The sequence below is a fragment of the Melopsittacus undulatus genome, chromosome Z (assembly GCF_012275295.1).
Source record: "Melopsittacus undulatus isolate bMelUnd1 chromosome Z, bMelUnd1.mat.Z, whole genome shotgun sequence".
Classification (NCBI taxonomy): domain Eukaryota; kingdom Metazoa; phylum Chordata; class Aves; order Psittaciformes; family Psittaculidae; genus Melopsittacus; species Melopsittacus undulatus.
Window position 1 is genome coordinate 38,619,442 of NC_047557.1, and position 21,547 is coordinate 38,640,988.

The 21,547-nt window shown below is 39.7% G+C and overlaps 1 protein-coding gene across 1 annotated transcript in view; it reads left to right on the forward strand.

The window, feature by feature from the left end:
• The first annotated feature begins 2,717 nt into the window (after window positions 1-2,717).
• The window catches only part of TRPM3 (transient receptor potential cation channel subfamily M member 3), a 385,189-nt gene continuing 366,359 nt past the window's right edge, over window positions 2,718-21,547 (forward strand). Inside the window, exon 1 of the mRNA XM_005154951.2 lies at window positions 2,718-2,876. Within this exon, the coding sequence (XP_005155008.1) occupies window positions 2,718-2,876 (159 nt within the window). The remainder of the gene's footprint in view (window positions 2,877-21,547) is intronic.

Sequence of the window (21,547 nt, forward strand, 5' to 3'; positions counted from 1 at the left end):
ATCTAAGTGTACCTACTTTAAAGCAGGAGGTTGAACCCAGTAAACTCCCGTGGCCCCTTCCAACATAAATTACACTATGGCTTCTGTCTTGTTTATGTAAAGTGTAGTGAAAACATTTTATAGGTTCTGAATGACTGCTTCCAAGCCTCTGGGTAGATAAAACTTGTCCCAGATAGTTCAGTGGATCTTAGACTCTGCTAGGCTTGAAGATTTAAATCAGGCAAATGGAGCCCTTTCACCACTTACTGATATGCCTTCTTCTACTGCTTGATAAATATTTGAACGTACTTATAAATGACTGTGAAGAGCAAACATGTAGATGAAATGAGAAAGGCTGAAATAAAGATACTGGGCTACTGCATTCATAATATGCGGTCATGTCCTTCTCTGCTCAGGATAAAACCACTTCCCTGCCAGGCATAGAGTCTGGGTGATTAAAGCCATAACAGCAATGTTTACTAGCATATGAGGAATAAACATATGGTGTGTATAGTATAAATATTAGAAACCAATTCTATGTAGGTGGTTATTACACATAAATGTTGCATAAAATCCTCTCAGATCTTGTAACAATCTGAATCTTAGTGTTACGGTTTACATAAAAGTGGATTGGCACTTAGATTGTCAGGTTCAGATGAATTATGGATTGAAATAAGAAGAAGGAAGCTATTTTCTGTGCTGAAACCTCAACCTTAACATCTGAAAAGGAACAATATTTTCACTTCTATTGACATGTGAACTGCTTTTCACAATATTTGACCTTCTGATGTTACTCAAATGACCTGTGTTATAAACTACTTTTACTGAAGCTTAAATTGCTCTTGGCTATGATTTTGTTCTATTTTAGTTTCAAGCTTGTAGTCTATTTAAAATAGCAAAGCTATTCTATATAAGAACATTCGCTTGCTTTTCTGTTTTATATTACATGGTACTGAAAGCTGAATAAGTAGTACAGCACTGTGTAACTAAACAGGCAATAAACTTCATATTCTAGCTACCAAAGAATTAGAAAAGACTATTGACAAATAAGTAACACAAATGTTTTTGTATCCAGTCCATGAATTCCTTTACAGACTCTTATTCTTCCCTCCCAACAAGACTGCTGAAGAGCATGTCTTCTGGGTTTATGTGATTTGAGTTTTTAAAAATTAACCTGCTTACAAATTTTTGTCGGATTTGAAAATCATTAGATTCCTCTACTGCATAGTTAAAGAAAAACACTGGAATTCAGAAATTTGATAGTTATGACTAGGAGATGAAGATATCAGAGGAGTTGATCTATAAATATCATAAAAATGATAAAGCTAATTGACTTAATCAGCAAAGATGACCCAATACTAATGTACCTCAGTGGGAAGTAAATGAAGCTAAAAGAATTCATGAGAATAGTTCACCCAAATGAACTAACTTGTTATAGTTAGACATGTTCGAATGAAAAGACCATCCAATAACATCTACCACCACTGAACGGAAGGCACCTAGTCAGGAGTCTGATTAGGGGTGTGAAGGACATTAGACTACTTAATGCCATAACAAAATCCTTAGTCAGTAGCCTCCAATCTGTATTTCATACAGAATTTAACATGTTCTTTGGAAACTCTCACCCATTTTTCTTGCTTATTATTATGTCATTTAAACATACCATAAGGCAAATATATCCTTTCATAAATCATTTTAAGTACAGTGGCTATAACTAGAATAATATTATTTATTGTGATGTCATATCATCTTTTAAAAATACTTAGCTTTTACATCACCTACTTCAGAAGCTTCAAGAGAGCACTGTACAACTGACTTTTTCAGTAAAATGGTACTCTGAGAGATCCTTGTAAGAAGGGCTAAATCATAAGTACAAGTGGTTTAGTGCCTGCAAAACACTGTGCGTTTAATGATCCCTGAAAATCAGTATCTATCAAAATTCTTTTTTAATATGGCTGTGTAGCGCAAGATGAAGTATTTAGCTTGTAATGCTGTTGCCTGAGCTTGTGCACTCACACGCTGACTAGCCATCTCGTTAGCCCAGGTGTGAGGACTCCCACTTCCTGAAAGTGCAAAGAGCTCGGAGAGCAAAGGAGAGGCAGCTTTCCTGTATGGCACAGCACTAGTGTCCTGTGCTTAGCAGGCTGAGCTGATAAGCCTGGTGTACGTGTTCCTAAAGTGCCTGTTTGGGCATACTGAATCCAGAAACCTGACCACGGGTCCTTCCGGTATTTGAAAGACCGTTAATTCCAGAAACACACCCACCCACCCCACCCCCCCAGTGAAATTTGAGAAAGAAAAGCAGTCCTCCCGCCCCCAAAGGTGTGCCGACTATCAGGTATCACTCCGTCTTTTGCTTCGGACTTGGTGTTTGCAGTCTCTCAAGTGTAAGCAGCAGAGAAAACCGATGGACTTGGTGTGGAAGTTGCGCACCTGTAAGCGCTGTTGGACTGGAAGAAACAACATGTTTATTGCGGGTAAACTAATTGTGCCACTACCCACACAGCTCTCGCTGGCCCGCTCCCTGGGAGGGTGTCACCCTACTCCCTCCCAGCACCCCTCCCTTCCCGGCGCCCGCCCCACCACGGAGACACCGGAGGGAAGGCAGCGCCGCTCCGCCCTGGCCCGCCTCCCCTATCCCCCCCGCCCGCGAAGTCTGGGCAGCACCGTTAAAAGTAAGGGCGGCGCGGGGAGGTGTGGGGAGTGTAGTGGTGTTTGCTGTAGTGGTGTTTGGTGCTATGGGGCAGAGGCAGCAGAGCCCCGGGGCGGCGGAGCGGGGTTGTGCCGCTGATGGGGCGGCGAGCGGCAGCCGCGGGCGGCTGGCAGAGTCCTGGCGGCGGCTGAGCTCTCGGCGCGGCTCTGCCAAGCGGGGCGGACCCTCCGCGGCCGTGCCGCCGGTGAGTGCCTGCGACTGCGACCGCTACCCGGAGCGGACTCGGGCTCCTCCGTGCGGGCACCTCGCGAAGGCGGATGCTGGGTGGGGGTGATGTTGAGAAACCTGTTGCACGTCGGGGACGAATGACCCTTCTGATGCGCTGTGTCTGACTGTAGTTTTAACAGGTGCAAGTTTCCCGTTTTCCTCTGTGTGTGCCTGTTCGCTTCGCGGCGAGGCTGGTGCTTCTCCGGCCGGAGCGGCAGCTCTCGTCGCCGGTGTCGGTCTAGGAGCCGCCTGGGAGTGCAGTCGGCGTGGCTGGGAAGTAATAGCTTGAGACTTGTGCTTGCATGGTGCGGCTGAGGAGGGGAGCTGCAGCTGTCATAAGCGAAAGACTAGAAAGCAGGTGCACTAAAAACATGCGCTTGAGAACCATAAGCGTACTTCGTGCGAAGGTGTATTCCCTGGCAGTGTGTCTGCCTTCAGCCAGCCGGGTGGGATATGTCAGGAATCTCTGAGGTGGATGGACAGGCATCTTGATGAAGATGCATGGCACAGCATAGATTGCCTACAGAAAAGCAAACATTTTGGCAAGGTATATACAGAAATTGAAAGAGCAAGTTGAGTATTCAAGTAGAAGTGAGTGGCATTAATTAGAATGCTTCATGGTCTTTCTCTGTGGGATCAGAATGCTAGTGCTATGTGCTGGGAAAACATACAAAAATTTTGGATGAACTGCTCACTGTCACAAGTACAACCTCAGGCCTCATGTGTTTAGAAGCAACGTTGTGTGTTTGTACTAAAAGCTGACTCCATAAGGTCTGGAGTAATATGCATCACTCAATAGATCAAGTGTATTATTTCAAAACCAAACACTGATATATAAGCTTTTGGGCTGGGGGGGGGAAGATGCCCACAGGTTGAATGCCAATTGGGGAAATAACAAAGATGAAGAAACCTAGGGTAGGAACGATGCCATGGCAACAAGAAAGCATCAGAGAAAGTAATATTCTCTTATGGAGGGGGAAGAGGATGAGCACCACATTCATCTGTATCAGACTGTAGATTAAAATACTATAATTTAGTTGTTTTGTTTTTTTTTTTGTTTTGTTTTGTTTTTGTTTTTTTTTTCCCAGGATACACTAACTTTTTGCAGTAGATGCCTTAAATTTAATTTCCAGGTGAGAGTTCTGTTTGCCACAGCTTATCAAAAATGCACAATGAAGTTGAGGATGGGGTTTGGTTGGTTTTTGCTTTTTTTTAAAGACGTGTTGAGTTTCTGTTCTTCCAAACAAAGTACTTCTTGTGGCTTACAGCAGAGATGAATTCTTACTCCTGCAGAACCCAGAATGTGACTCAGGTTACAAGTGTTTGGCCAGAACTGAAAGTCTGTATTAATCTTCAATTAATCTTTACATTTCCAGAATCTTTCTAAATGGATAAGCAGCTTCTTCCTATTATCGTCTCTCAAGCAGTAGTTAAGTGGTGTATTTACACTGGAATTGCATTACATTTAAACTTCTGAATTCCATGAATTGCAGGACAGATGGGAAAGGCTGACTCTGATTTTTTTTTGTTTGTTTGGTTTTGTTTAATTTGTGTTAGTTTTTTTATAAACACTTTTTTTTTGTGAATGGGTACCTATTAGTTTGTGTTTTCAGTTATACACTTTATTATAAGAGAGCATAGAATTTTTGAAACCACATTTCACTAAGAATAACTCACTAAGGATCATTTTCAAAAGCAGTGACAGAAAATACTAATCCTTAAGACATTTCCCACCACCATCTTTTTTACTCCCCCTCTTCTCTCCAAACAAAACCTGAAAAAAAAGTAAGATTTAAATCCTTTTAGCATTAGCTCTTCCCCCCCAGCCTTGCTAGCCTGATTCTGTTTTCCTTGTAGTAACTTGTATTTGTCTTCCTCAGTTTACTTCTTAAAGGTTGTCACTTCTCTGAGGAGTTTCGGGGTGTTGAATTAGGAGGGTGGCACAACTGACTCAGTGCACATGTTTTTTTTTTTTTTTTTTGCACACTGTTCTTCCCTAATCTTGTAATAATATTGTTCTGGAGTCTCAGATGATTTCTGTGGCTTTTAATTTAAGAAATGTTAGTTTTGGTCAGTTAGTCTTCTGGAAACTGGACGGGAAGTGTGGACTTGCTTTCTTGCTCCTAAAGCAGGCTAGTGTATCAGCCTTTTGTAGCATACCTTAGGGGAGAGGTTGCTACTGTTTGTAGACAGTTTTGGATAGATGAAAACATAGAAAATTACTTCTTTAAAGCAATCTCTGGGATTTAACCATGGGACAGACTTACTTCTTTAAAACTGGGATTTATTCAAAAGAAAACGTAGAGTAACCCAGGGTGGTGGTGGTGTGTGTTTCATTTTGCATAAAGGGTCTCATCTGAATGTCTTTTAAAGCCATTTAGGTAGGTGTTCTTGTTGTGCACAAAAACAAAAATTCAGTGTTTTGAAGAACTAGTTTATCCATGTTATGTCTTGGTTTAGATTTGCTGTCAAATGCAGAACTTTTAAATTAGTAACTGCACACTGTGTTCAGCAGTGAGAAAAGCTATTATTTTTCTGCATCATTCTTATCAGGTACAGTCTGTACATATCTTATTTTTTCAACCTTTCTTTATGTGATTGTAGAAACTGCCCATCCTGATGTTTCACACCAAATCAGTGAAAAAGTAATTGTAATCCTGAAAATTGACTTTTGTTTTATTTCTTTCATTTCAAAAGAATAATTTATAGTCTTACTTCTTTGCAAAAACAGTTGGGATTTCTTTTTATTTTGCTTAGTTTTTGTATTAGTCCTTGAGTGATGGAGGAGGATTTGTTTTATTGGCAGCAGTGGAGGAAGGGAAAGATATTTGAGATAGGTGATCTAGCCAATCTTAGCTCTTGCAAACCTATGTGGCTGCCTCTAAACAATCTCTATCTTTAAAGCTGGTATTTTTATTTATAATGTACTGACCCCAGTTACATTTTGAGTAAAGGGGTTACATATTGAGGATCTGAAGTACAGCTGCTGCATTAGAAATTAAGCCTTTTCTCTGGTTTTCCTCTTTCCATCATTTGCTTTTGTAACTGATAAAAGAAAGCTGCATGGAAACCCCCTGCTCAAATTGGTAAATGTTTTGCCATTCAGAACAGCAGATCACATTTTGGATGTTAAATTTATTCCCATAAAGAGGTATGTCTGTCTTCTTTCTATGGAGATAGTGAGTATCATTTATACTTACAGCCTCTGATTTCTATGAGTTTTTCAGCCCATTTTGACCAGGGTCTGCACAGTATAGTGTTCCAGTTTAGTAAAAAATGAGACGTGGCTATTCTCCTGTACAGTTTCTGTTTACAGCAACTTATTTTCTTTATTGTTCAAAGCTAATAGGTTTTTCTTATTGCTTTTGAGCAGAGTCTTCCCACAGGATATTTATATTAGCTCAGATACAAAATGGTAAGTGAGAAATGTACAGACACAAAAAATACAACTTTTCCCTTTTACTTTGCTGTGGCATCAATGAAATCACAGCTGTGAACCAGGTTATTGGTCCTGCCCTGGACACTGAAGATCAAATGGGATGAGTACAAAGGATTGGCAGGGAGAAATCAGCTACCTTACAGCAAAGCTGAGCTATTACATGTGTATGTGGTTGGGGAACAGTACACAATACAGTAGTTGTCGCCCAGTGGGTGAAGAGTTGGATTTCAGGGCGACTTGTTGTGGAGGAGATTTGAGGGCCTTGAGAGAGTTTAGTTTGCCCGCTGAGTTCCACATCTGTGAATTTAAGAAATTAGCTGTAGTTTTCTCTTTGTCAATTACTGTGGCAAAAGCATCTTTGCCAAGAGGCTGGCCAGCTTGGTGAGCATTGTTTAGAGGCAGCCATGTGTGTGACTTAGCTAATATTAGCTCTTGCAGATATTTTTTATCTCTAATATACATCCTTTTCTCAGCTCCTTCAATAAAACAATTCCCTCTTAATCATTCAGGGGCTAATTAACTAGGAGTTACATGGGAGAGAGATTACAGCCCAGAGTAAAGCGACAAAATCATGGGGCAAAGGCAGAAAGCGAAAATGCAGGGTGGGAAGAACAACTTGGGTATGTTAAAACAGGACAAAAGCACACCTATTTCCGGAGTGTGCATGTAACACACACAGCCTGGGAGCTGAGCACCAGGACAAAAGTTTAGCATATGGCTATAGAGCTGCAGCATCACTGGGTATCTGTGATGTGGTGAGAGGTCAAGTGGCTGTCATGCTGTGATGGATGGAGATGAGCTCTTCAGGAGAGACAGGCAGGGAAGAGGAGTAAGGAGTCTGCCCTCCATGTGAAGGAGCAGCCCAGATGTTTGGAACACAGGTCTGGATAACAGCTTGTAGGTCAGGGTTAGAGGAGGAGGAGTCGCTAAGTGTGACACTGTGGTGGGATGTGTTACAGACCACTGACCAGGGTAAAGAAGTAGATAGAGCTTTCTCTGAAAAATCTGAAGAAATCTCTGTGTCACAGACCCACACCTCACTGGAAACTTCAGTGTGTTAGGATGCCAGCCATCCAGAAGATTGCTGGAGGGTGTCAAAAATAGCTTCTTTCTGTTGAATGATCCCCAAGTCCTTGTGCAGCACACCGTGCAAACCTTGTCCATTGAAAGTTTGACCCATTTTGCTCATGCAAGCTATTGTTTGATTTTCTTTGAAGGAAACGGCTGTATTTGTCTTTTCTGCTGGTAAGCAGAAACAATGCTCTCATGACTTCTTTCTGCACTTAGGCAAGGCAGTACAGGTGGTGTAATTGTTGGTAATGAGTGGGAACTGCCCACAGGCTCCTTTCTCAAAATTAGTTGGCTTATTTCTCCTACAGCCAAGGAATTTGCAAAGTGAAAAAAGACAAAGTCGTATGTGCATTGCAGCACAGCACAGGTCAGGGTGTACTCAGCTTTACTAGTGTATGGATCACTGACTCCTTGATGTGCAGTAGTCTCCCTGTCAGGATCACTACAAATGGAGAAGGTGATACACTGATAGCAGACACAGATAAGGTAGGTTGTCACCACTTTCTTTGTTGTTACCAGCAAGGTCTGCCAGGCCTCTGCTCTTACTGACAGGTCTCAAGGCAGAGAGGAGCTACCAGCTGGGGACAATGGTCCAGTTGATGTTCATTCAAGAGCACTTGACCCACACACACCCCTGGGACCTGTGGGGCTGCATCCCGAGGTGCTGAGGGAGGTGGCTAATGTCCTTGTGCAGCTGCTCTCCATCAGCTCTCAAAGGCCATAGAGATCAGGGAGGTCTCAATGAGTGGAGAAAAGCAAATGTCATCCCTGCCTTCAGAACAGGGCAGCAGCAGCCTGAGAAGCTGCAGGCTGGGCAGCCTCCTGCCAGCCCCAGGTAAAACCAAGGAGCGAGTCCTCCTGGAGCCCACGCCTGGGCACAAGAGGAAGCAGGCAGTGATGGGCGCAGCTGGCGTCGAGTTTCTACATGCCATGCCTGACCCATCTCACTGCTTGCTGTGACAGGATCATGGGGTTGAAAGGAGAGCAGTGGATGCTGCCTGCCTCTGCTCTGGGCTTTCAGCACTGCTCCACCAACATCCTCCTGCCCGGGCTGTGAGATTAAGATCTGGGAAGGAGGACACAGGGATGGGTGAGGACCGGCTTGGATGATGGGCTCAGGGAGGTAGTTGTGGGTTGGACATTGCCTGGAGGCCGGTATTGAGCTGGGTCTGCTGGCTCTGTGCAGGGCATGCACTCTTTAGCACCGCCATCAGTGACCCGAGGGGGATGGAGTGTATGAGTGAGCCTGTGAGGCTCTGGGGGTGGCCCTGGGCACTGGTGGGCAGTGAGGTGAGCCAGGGCCACAGGTGTCCTCAGACAGCAATGAGGGCCAGCGGTGCCTGGGGTGGTGTGAGCAGGACATGGCTCGAGAGCCAGGGGAAGGTAGGGTAGGGTCTGTCCCCTCTGCTTGGTGTTTGTCAGCCCCTGCCTGGGTACCACCTCCAGTTTGGATCCCCAACACAGTAACAGCACTGTCAAACTGATGGGAGCTGAGGGAAGGTCATGGAGAGGGTGAGGCTGGATCCCTTACCCTGTGAGGAGAGACTGCAGCACCAGGGCCGGTTCATCTGGGAGGAGCAATGGCTTTGCAGGCACCCATCAGCATCACTGGCAGAATGGGAGGGAACAGAGATGTAGCCAGGCTCTTTACAGTGGTGAGTGGTGGGAGGGAGAGAGCAGCACAGGTGAAACACAGGAGGCCGAGGCTAGAGGGAAGGAGGAGCCTTTCTCCCAGAAGGACGGCAGTGGAGCTGGAGCCTGGGGGGTTCCACACACAAACTGGTGAAGTCCTGAGCACTGCCAACTGACTCCCCTGCTGAGCCTGTTGTGGACATGGGCTCATGACCATGGAGACCTCCCCAAGTCCCAGCCCACCTTAGTTACCCTGGGATTGTGTAAATCAACATTAAAATGTCCTTTGGCAATTTACAAGATACATGCTAGCACACCTAGTAACTTGTCTATAATCTTAATAACTTCTTGAAAAAAGTAAAAGCATACCAGCATTAGTTATCAGAAGTGAAAACACACTTCTTAAGAGAAGCAGAAATGTAAGTTCCAGGGCAGGCACTGGTAAAATAATATGATAATATTAAAAAATGGAAAGTAACACTTTTCCTGGCCATTCTTCTTGCACTGGTGGGAGGGTGCACCCCCTCTCACTTAGTCCTCCAACCCAGCCCTGGCTCCTTGCTGCCTCCTTCAGGAGGAGCTAGTTAAAAGCAGATGTCTGTTGTATTTGAATAATGCTTTTCTGATTGTTTAATTGTACAGAAAGTCTAGCAATAAAAGATCCAATAAAAATGGAAACAAATCTCAGTTAGTGGTGTAACTTCGAAGTGAGAGGAAGGCTTGAGTTCATGAAGCCCACAAGATGTGTTTGTGCGGGCTGTGCGTTTTATGTTGTGCTGCTGTAGAACTTGCAATGTAAAATGAATTGTAACAAATTTTACTTATGATCTGATTTTAACATCTTTGAAGAAAAAAAATTGGTTTCATTATAAATATTTAAGTTGTTGGTAGCTGAAGAGAGAATAACCAGTTCTCTGCTCAAATACTTTGAAATGCCTGACAAATTGGACATTTCGTCTAGCTTTTATTTTAGGTAATTGCTCTTTTTTCTCAATTTTGGCATCTATGAAATGTGTTTTTTAAATAATGTCTAGTATATAGTGGAGTGGTTTGGGTTTTTTTTTTTTTTTTAGTTTGTTTCTGTGTGCTGTGGATGAACAACAATTTTTTTGTTGTTTTTTTAGTTTTATTTGGATGGCTTCATTGCAAAGCCAAAGCTAATGGCTGTTTATACTTCAGACTAAGCACAGTGTTCAGCACCTCAAGATCAGTCTTCTTCATTAAGAATCTCTCCTGAATATACTGCCTAATATCTCCATATGGTTGGCTTCCAGTGAGGAAATCTGTAAAGAAGGTTCTTGTCATAGACCAGTCCGATGTACTTGGCTGGATGACAGATCCTTAGCTTGTTCTTTTACTTGTGGGGGGGGGGGGGAAAGGAGTATATTCTGGGCATTACTTCCTTGGTGCATGTGTGGTCCTGTCAAGCAGTGCAACAGCTGAATTTTTAAAGGTTAATTATTTATTATGATTTTAGGGATCATGTGTGTTTTGTTGTTTTTTGTTGTGTGTGGCTTTTGGTGGGCTTTTTTTTTATTTTTTGTCCCCTCAGAACTGTCCTGAGGAAAATGTTTTTGCTTGCATGTTGCCATTCTTGTGAAGGACTTCTCTGTTGTGTAGACTAAATAGTGTCTGATACTGGGAAAACGTCCTCTGTTAGTAGTATGGAGTGACTTTGAAATTACTAGATTTTGTGCTGAAGAGAAAGTTTCAGCTTTTGGGTTTAAATAATTCTGGAAGATGCTTGTATTAGGCAACCCTCAGAAGTCCCTTCCATGCTAAATCATTTTATGACTGTAGCTTGAGATTAGTTCTCTCTACCTTGTAGAGCAGAGTGTGGCGTAACTGACTGCACTCACCTGTCATACAAGTCACTACAGAGCTAGGGTGTGTGTGATTTTTAGCACAGAAGATGAGGAATACAGAAAAAGCAAAGCAAAACAAAACAAAAACACAAATGAAGAGAGGAAATTAATTCTTATTAAAATGGTAAACCAGAGCAATAGTTCAGTTTCCACAATTCTCATCTGTTTGTCTTCCCTGAAAATACATCAGGGGCTATTATATTTAAGACAGTGTGTCTAAGAAAAAAACAAGGACTGAAGTTACCTGGGTATCTTTTGTTCCTTCTTGTGAAAATTATAATAATAATAATTAATAATTAATGTACAGTCAATTCTGTATCTGAAATCAAACTACATATATTTCAAAAGGAGGTGCAAGTTTAGTAATTTGAATGACAGTGTTGAACTCTATGGGCAGAATGTAAGAGTTATTAATAGTTAGGGTTTCTGACTTTATCTCACTTGCTTCTTTGGGGCCTGATAATTTTTAAGTGGTGTCTGCTTTTCCTTTTTAATAAAAGATTGATTTCAAACTGAACATCCAGAATCAACAGACATCTCCTAGAATCTTGAGCACTTATAATTGTATGTTGTGGATGAACTGTGAGTCTGAGTTGGCAGCGTAGAAGTACTGTTCTTCCTGACCACCCTGCAAAAATTCAAAACAGGCCCCCGAAGGCTTGCTTTCCTAGAGGACCTTTTATCTGTTGCCTGTTTTGTACAGTTGCTCAGGTATTGCCTAAAAATACCAGATTTCATTAAAAAAGAGAAAAAAGTTTTAAATCCCAAACAAAAATTTAGGAGTAAGTAAAAAGGAAACTATCAGTGTGGGAAGATAAGAAATCCCTACACCTGTGACTAGGAGCATGAAAACTTGTATCTAGATTAGTAGACACCTTCAGCTTCCACTCTTTTGCAAGTGAGATCTCTGTTGTGTTTTGATTTGTGTGGGGTTTGTTTTTTTATTTTCTACTATTATTTTTTTTCACCATAGGAAGCAACTATTATGAGACATGCATGTAGGTTTTTGGAATTCACCTGAAGGTTATGGTATGTTCTATTAATCACATTTTAATGCAGACAAGTACTTCTCAAAGTATCTGAGATGTTAATATTGGTTAAGAAAGCAGGAGCAAATTTTTTGACACAGTTTGTACTTTCTAGTCAACCACTGTCCAGAAAGTAATACAGGTATCCTATTATAACTCATTTGCTATGTTTGCAGCTGAAAGAAACTCTTTACAGACATAATGTAATACTTTTCTGAAGCAGCACTTCAACAATCCTGTCAGATTTCAAAATGAAAATGTAAAAGAAGAAAGAAAAGTCTTATCTCCTGGAACAAGGACTTTTTTTCCCCCCTGTTCTTATGTTCCTTCTGCTTTTAGATAACGTATCTTTTTAATGACGTAATAGAACTGTTGTGTAAAGTATATGCCAAGCAGGCAATCTCCTGTTGCAACTTTCTGAAGTTTGCTGTGAATTGCAGGGAAACTTTCTTGTCATAAAACCGTGTGAATCACAGTGACTGCAGAAGTGCAAGCAGGAAAAGAAAAAAAGAAAAGTCTAAATAAGCAACTAAATGAAAACTTTTTGCTACTTATTGCCACAATTTAAGTGCTTCTCTGGAACTAAAGTGTAATGAGAAAGTATCTGATGGTGATGTGCTAATTTAGCTATTTCTTGTCTTTATTTTTCATAATTTCCCCTGAATTATAATAACATGATATTTACTGTTGTTATATTTTTCAGGATTTTATTTGCACATTTAATTATCTTTTTATGAACACACATCAGATGTTTACTGTTTTTAGTGGCTGAGTTGAGCTGGTTTATAGACAAGCTCAGAAAAAAAATTTAGATCTTGTTAACATAAGTGTAACCTTCAGTTATGTCAGAGTATTTATGCTTAATCCTATCATAAATCTAAGATCAAGAATAAATGTATGGAGAAATATGTATGTGTATATTTATATGTGTATATGTGTTTCTCAAAATACTGGAAAATCTTTTCCAATTTTAAGACCAAGAAATGAAGAAGTTTCTGCAGCAGAACCTTATGTTTGGCTTAACAAACGGTACCCTATTTCAAGTTGCTCATGACAATTTTGAAATACTGTTCAATCCATAGGAGGAGTGTTAGCAGTGTTAACTAAGAAGTGAATCACACAGGCTTCTTCTTTGTAGTTATCCTCTGCATGTTTAAAAAAATTAAAGAACCAGTTTGCTTTGGCTGTTGGGTCTTATGTATCCATGTACATGGTTTGAAAATGTTAGTTATGGAACAGTAAATTCTGTGAACTTAACACTTTCGTGAGGGGTTTTGCTTTCAAAGCAATCAAAACTAAAGGCAAAACCTGTGACTTCTTCATGAAGAAGCAGAAGTGGCTTTAATAATTCTGTGGACCTAATAGCATGGTGTTTCTGTTCTCTGATCACAGACCTCTGTTAGTTAGTACTCCTTGCTCCTCCAGCATGTGCCCTTACACTGATCTACAAGGTATTCTGGCACTGGGCTCTTCCTTCATGTTGAGCTATTATTCTTGCGAGTGAATAAGGTCATTCAGGAAGGTTAAGATGCCTTCTTCACTAGACTAGTTGGTACATTGAATATGCTAATGGGATCTTCTCTCCATTTTAACACTAGAACTAAGGAGACTCTAGCTTGGAATGTTGAAATTACTTTCTTTTTTGGAAAACCTGAAACAGGCTATATGTTTCACCATTTGCCCTCATTTTTTCCTTTAATTTTGAAGACAGTTAGTATGGAGAGCCCAAATCTGCAGTAAGTTTACTTCTTCAGTTTTCTCTAGTTCTTCAGTGTAAACAGCCTTTGTTGTTAAAGGATTCCCAGGCACCGAGAAGTTCTTCATGGTCAGATGTGCTCTAGGGAATTGCATTAGTGGTCCCCCAAGAGAAGGGGATCAAAAAAAAAAGGGGAGGTGGGGGAGAATGAAACAGAAAAATGTGGCCTCTGCATGTGGCTGGATGACTTAGAATCTCCTAAGAGGCTGGTGGGAAGCTTTGGATCAGGTGTCATAGGAAATGAGTAGTATGTAGTAGTATCAGAAATTGTGAATCAAGCTCAGGGACAAGTGGAAAGTTACTGAGGCAACAAGACAGGTGAAAAAAGATTTTAATGAGCTTGGCAGTGAAGGCAGATGTTCACAGAGGTGTGCATATTTGTTCTTAATTCAATTATCAAAATTGTGACAGGGTTGAATTTGATTCAACGTAATTGCTGTGGAGATGGACCTTTTGATTTTCAGATGCTCTTTTTGTTTTGAAGAAGATATTTTCCTAATGTTTAGAGTTATTTTAAAAGCTAATGTTAAAATATACCTGTCAATCATTTACACTGACAATGGAAGAGTACAAGATACTGTGTTGTATGAAAATACAGTTTAACCAGAATTAAAGGTTTCAGCCTCTGTGAATGATGACTACAAAGGCTCAGTTTCATTCCTGACACAGTGCATTTGAAGTTGGTAGAATGCGCTACCACCCAACCAATGCGCTACCAAGAATGCGCTTGTGCTGAGCATATAAAACCTTCGAATATAAGAATGCAAAAGTGTAGGGGTACTAGAAAGCTTTTTAAAAGTCAGTCTTAGAATACATTCATACAAGGCATTAAGGTGGCAACCCCTTAGTTATGATTTTCTCTGTCACTAGATTTGACAGTCTTACTAAAACTCCCTGATGGCTCTTTCTCTGAAGTACTAAGAGGACTTAGGGGATGTCTTATTTTACATTATTGCATCAATTCAGTTATGATGCAAGTAGAGTAGTAATGTTTTGTCCCTATGTCAGTGTCGAGTGTGACAGTATAGATACCAGTTCATGTTCCAAGTAGGGTGTCAGAACCAAGACTGCAGAATGAGCTGGTGAAAATCTAAGATAAGTAATTAAGAAAATGCAAAATAGAATATGTGGATTGCAGTGCACAACATTATTAAATGATGGTGCAATAGAAAGCAGCAGTTTCATTAACTGAGACACACTGCTGTTGATCACATGATTTTTCTGCAGTAAACAGGGAGTACAACTAGCAACATCCTGAAATTGCTCACAGAAGGATATTATTCAAAACCTAAGCAGTTAATATCCTTCTGTTAGTATTAACTGATTCTCAAATAAGGGATTAATTTTGAGTCAGTAAAGAAACACACTCATAGTTTTGGTTCATCTTGTGTTTTTCTTATTGTTATGAATAAGATGCTTCTAGGCTACAGAGATACTGGTTTGGATTTTGTTTCTGTACAAACAAAAGTTCATCACCACAGACTAAATAAACAATGGCTATGAGGTAAAGCCTATGTGAAAGTCGCTACTTCAATCACTGTAATCTACTGACCATGGTATCTCAACGGAAAAGCTATGGCAAATGGCAACTGCACAAAAATATCTGTTAAAAGCAGAAGTTTGCCTTAGCTATGTCAGCTGGTGTTTTGTGCTTTTTTTTAAAGGTGGAGAAACTCTGAACACTTTAAAGATCCCTATATGCTATGACTTAATTTGACTTACGAAAAATGCAGTTTAACCAGCTCTTTACACTCACCAAAATACTTGTGCTTTACTTTGCCCATCATAAAAACCTTTTTATCTCACTTTTCCTGTTTCATCAGCTGTGGAACTGTCTGAGCCTCCCCCATACCAGTGTCACTTTTTAGGATTTAACTATCTAAAGATGTCGGATTTTTCTTGGAAGTCAGTGATTTATCTATGTATCTTTCCCGGCTTGTCCTCTTCACGTGTTAATTGTTCTATTCTTTCCCTCAAACAGAAACTTTCTGCAGCACTGCAACTACCTCCCCTTTGCATATTTTTCTCTTTCCAGTCAATTTTTTTTACATATAAATATAGTATATATATGTATACATACATGTAAAGTCTTTTTGAAAGTTGAGTCATAAGGATGTGTTTATATTGCACTATTTTTGGAGAATGAGCAGAAGTACTGTTATATTAAAAAACACTAATGTGCTAGCAGCCTTCCAGTATCTGAAGGGGGCCTACAGGGATGCTGGGGAGGGACTATTCCTTAGGGACTGTAGTGATAGGACAAGGGGTAACGGGTTGAAACTTTAACAGCAGGGGTTTAGACTGGATATAAGGAAGAAAATCTTTACTGTTAGGGTGGTGAGGTACTGGAATGAGTTGCCCAGGGAGGTAGTGAATGCTCCATCCCTGGCACAGTGTTCAAGGCCAGGTTGGATGAAGCCTTGGGTGATAGGGTTTAGTGTGAGGTGTCCCTGCCCATGGCAGGGGGGTTGGAAGTAGATGACCTTGAGGTCCTTTCCAATCCTAGCTATTCTATGATTCTATGATTCATCCCGCTTTTCCATTGGATTTTAGATCTGTAGAAAGTACAGGATGCCTGAAGCAGTGATTATGCACCATGGGTGTTTCCATATCTCCTACCTGCTATATTTCTTTTGGTTCCCATAGCCTTTCCTCCTTTATTTCATCTTCTTAGAAACAGCAGTGTAGTTAATATTGTGATGCTTGGGCTTTTACCTGTCTCTTTCCGAGTCGGGTGAATTGTATTGTGGGCTGGAACTTAAGAGTTGTCTCAGACCCAGCCTGCTAGAATTGAAAAGGCTAGTGAGAATATCTCTAGATGGTCAGGGGTCTTGTGACGTAAACTAAACCACTTAAAGTTGAAACTAGAGGCAAGGCTTAACAAAGGTTCATGTCTAGATAAGTGTGCCTGTTTCGCTTATTATATATATATGTGTATATATATATATATATATATTATTTCTTTAACTTTTGGCAAATGGTAAAAGAACATCATGGCAGATTTGTATATGGACATTTCCTGGGCCCTTTCCAGCTGATCACCTGGCATTATAATAGGATAGCAAAGTGGTTCTGATACCCAGACACAGACTTGAGATAGTCTCTGACAGAATTAGTCTCATAGCTCATTTTATTTAATGTAATGATTTTGACTGTGTTATCTAGTCTCATACTGAGAGTATCAGGTCTATTCTAGTTGCATAAATGTTGAAATATTTTTAATTTCCTGGAGGCAGTGACTGTTAAAAAAAAAGGGAAAGTTCATGCAGTCTTATAATTGTGTAGTTATTCTTCACATAATAGCATGGCACTAGAAAGCTATAGTTAATTGTGCCTCCTGTGCTAAATGACCTTGCTGAGTGTGATGTTGTCATCATAGGCAGCTAGGGAGATCAGAGTTGCTAGCATCTAGGGTGTGTGTTTCTCAAACAGCTGTGTGTCTCATTGCAGACTGTGTTCTAATGGAAGGAGCACTTCAAGTCAAATTAAGAAAGTTGCTGATATTTCACTGTTCATTTCCAGATGAAGTGTCTATAACTTAATAATCAGACCTAGAACACTAGGAATAGGATCTCAAACACATTTTGTGAAAATCCATGGTTTATTATTTCAGTTTATTAATGTCAGAATTTCACCTGCTGTAATTGCCAGGCTTCTGGATCTCAAAGTTCGCCTTAGAAAGCACTGTTTGGTTGTCAGATAGGTGATAAGTCTCAAATTTTTATCAGGAAATTCAGCTGTTAAAATGTTGATTCCACTGTAACCAACTGGTGTACTGCTGGTGTGGTAGATGTGTATGCATGCATAAAATACACTTAACATTGGTGTTAAGTGCTGGTTATGGATACGTAGTTGGTTCAGTGTATAATGAAGCAGATACAAAAAGTATAGCTTACATGTATCTGGACATTGTAAAAACGTCCTCTGCTTGCCTTCACCTGTCCTTGTTTAATGGGCTTCCTTGATTTTTCTGGTATTTTCTGAATTACCCGCAACTATAGTTCCAAATGTACTGTTGAGCATTCAGAAATGCAGATATATGTGGTGTACGCATGCAGATGAGAATCTGATGCACTTTAACTGCTCTGGGTGTGCACACATGTGCACATAGTTCATCAGCTGTTTTCCTTCTTGAAAAACACACAGTCCAGGACAGCATTAGGTCACAGGAGCTGTAGCTGAATTAATGAATTCATTAATGAACCAAACCACGTAGAGGATTCCCAGATTTCTAGATAGAAGTTTGTCCTAAACACAGTCCCCCATACTGCTGTGGTTTTAAGGTGGACCCTCCTAACTAGGCATTACGTTGGCAAAGCTGCAATGTTTTTAAGAAATAGAATATTATATTTTTAGATTTTCCAGGGTTATTTGTGTGGATAGATTTTGTGGTTTGTGTGGGTTTTTGTGTTTGGCTTATTTTTTGTTGTTTGTTTTTTAAAATTATTTTTCCAAAAGGAAACTTCAGAGATAAAAGAACAAGACTTCATTTTCAGATGAGCTGGTTGTATAAATAATAATAAGAATAAAAAAATTGTTTAGATAACTGTGTCAGACCTCTGCAGTTGGCAAAATACGAGTTTTGAACAGTTGAAGAAAATGCTTCTACAGTTGGACTTGGTGATCTTAAAGGTCTTTTCCAACCTAAATGATTCTATGACATTCTCATACATGCAAGTAATGAAGAAAAATATTTTCACAGGTACAGTAGGAAACCTAGTGAATTTCTAAGCCTGTTTCGAACCATATAGTGTTATGTTTATATGGAATTTAAAGCAAAAAGAAAAATCTTTGTTGAAAAACTTAGTGTTTGCATCTGACATTTTAATCTCTGATGGATACAATTGCTTTTCATATTTAGATAGAATCTTTGTGCAGTTACCAGCATACTTTCAGATACTGATGTTGCCCTTGTCTCTTGCATAGAGAGAGCCAAGTTCATACACTTCCCAGGACAGTGAACAAATATTAAAAATATCTGAAATACAGATAAATGGCTGTCCTGGGTTCAGCTGTAATGGTTATTTTTCTCCTTAGTAGCTGGTGCGCTGCTGTGTTTTGACTTTAGTCTGAGAACAAAGCCGATAGCACACCAGTGTGTTAGTTGTTGCAAAGTATTGTTTACCTCTATCAAGGACTTTTCAGTCACATTCTCTGCCAGTGAGGAGGGGCACAGGGAGCGAGGAAGAAGCAGAGACAGGACACCTCACCCAAACTAGCCAAAGGGGTATTGCATACAACAGTGCGTTATGCACAGTATATAAACTGGGGGAGTCACTCGAGGGGCAGATCGCTCGGATCAGACTGGGTGTTGGTCAGTGGATAGTGAGCAACTGTATTGTGTGTCACTTATGTTTATTCTTGTTTTTTTTTTTCCCATCCTTTTTTAGTTTTATATTCTCTCCCCTTGTTATTTCTTTTATAATTATTATTAGTAGTGGTAGCAGTAGTTTTGTATTATACTTAAGTTACTGGACTGTTTTTATCTCAGCCAGTGGGATTTGCATTCTTTTAATTCTCCTCTCCATCCTGTCCGGGGGGGAAAGAAAGGGAAGAGTGAGCAAGCAGCTGCGTGATTCTGAGTTACCATCTGGGCTTAGACCATGACAAGGCAATATCACAAAGGTATGTGTTTGAAACTGTTTTAAGACTATATTCTTAAAACCATATGCTGTGTACTTAAACTGCTATGCTAAGTAACCTGGCATAGCTTCAATTTGCAAATAAAAAGAACTAAGATGCAATTGTGTCCTGCTAGTAAGAAATCACATAAAGACTTTGAAAATTTAATGTCTGCTTTTTTATATCATAAGTATGCCATTAAGAAAAATCTCTTATGACTGATTAAGGATCAGCAGTGCTGAAGTCTGGAAATACACAATCCTCACTGAAGAAGGAACCTTTTCTTCTTTGTCAAACGGAATTTTAAGCAGTGATTTGGCATATTATGAAACACATCCTATTGTTTATTCTAAAACTCATAGAGGTCTGATGGTAATACATAAAAATTAGGGAATTTTAGAAGTCTCTTCCAACAAAAGGAGTTTTCTGAGGCCCTGTTTCAACAATGTAGACAACCTGAGCCTGATCTTTTAATTTCTTAATACTTGCTCTGAGAGGTAAGGGTAATAGTCATAATTTCAAATAGTTTATAGATCAATACAAGCACCATTCCTGTTTTCAAGTTGCATTTAAAAATGTTTTTGTGCAGATGACCATCTGCTTTTTCTTTGTCTGCTTCAGCATAGTATGAGGAATGTGAGAGGTCTGAAATTCTTGCCTAATTTGCCGTGTTTCAGTGCAGGAGAAGTCAGAATTCAGTTGCTACCTGAAATGTTGAAATGTTACATTTACAGAAGTAAAATGGAAGTTGGAAAGGGAATAATCATCAGAATATTTTAAACAATCAGTATATTTGAAATGCATAAATGTTACAGAAGTATAGGACTTTATTAAAAAGTGCTTAAATAAAAAGTCACTTTTGGTATTATATATATATAAATATACACACTAATATTACTAGTATTTTATTTGTAGCCTTAGAAATATATATATTACAGAATTCTCAATTGAATTTGGATCCTGTCAGCAAATGCCAACAACAGAAGGAAAAACTCCAAAAAATCTGTTAACAGCATACAGTTAGGTCTGCCCTTTAAAAAGAAGTACCATAGCTTTTGGGAGAGAAAAGAAGCATAAAAAATTAATCTTTTTGAAGGGCATGTCTCATCACCATTTTTTTTTCTCTGAACAAAAGGCTGAAATTTTTGTTTACATTTTGTTTTCCAGTGTTACTGTGGGGATGTGTCTGCAGAACATTAGCAACAAAATATTGAAAACTTTAATTACTGTTGTAGACAAACAAGGAAGTTAGACATGTGTAGAAGTGTACAGGCTATAGTCTATCTACTGCAGCAAATAGTAATGGAAAGTTTATAAAAAAAAAACAACAACAAACAACTCAGTGCATCAAGTCAAATATTTGACCTGTTAAATTCTGAATGAGAGTGATATATGTTAGAATTAGTTCCAGATGGTAATGATAGATTTCACAAAGTTCTGTGTTTGGCCACCTCAGCTCTTGACTTAACCTGAATGGCATGGGCAACTGTTTACATGCTGTTTTCTCCATAAAGTTGTCCTGTTAGTTTTTAGTGAGTAACAGCTAGAAGTCTAGCTTCTTCTCTTCAAACATCTTTATCCATCAACAGTCCTTCTCTGTGCTTACTCTAAAAGAAGCAGAAGCAAATTTTACTTATCCTTTTTTGTTCTTTTTAACATACATGAGTAAAGGCTATAAAAACTACGAGTTACTGCTGTGTAATTCTGCAGAATTCCAAAATTAATTTCTCTTCTGGAAGTATATTTCCTGATATATTTTGGTGGCATATAGTTTTATTATCTAAACTCCCTAGTCACTTAACAATTGTTCAGTGTATGATATCGCTTTCTGTAGTATGAAATGATCTGTTAGCTGACATGGATAAGTTGTCCAGGTATTTCTGTGTGTAACTGGTGCTTTCCAATATTCTGTCATTGTCAAATGTGACTGCTGTTTACTGGGACAGTTTATTTATGTTAAGGCAGCTAATGAAGTTGTGGAATACGCCTGGCTTCCAGAATCATACATGAGGAAATCTGCTGGTAACCTCCCTCTTGTTTGATGCATTTTTATTCCCAACTGCTGTTTCATGTGGTTTTTACTTTAATAATTTTATTCTCCCATAGTTTATCTAATCTCTTGCTATGTGGCAGTGTACCAAATGTTTTATTACAGTCAGAAGAGATAAAATTTACTATACTTCCCCTTTGTTCACAAATCTGTCTCTTTATCTAAGAAGGTCCATCTGACATGCT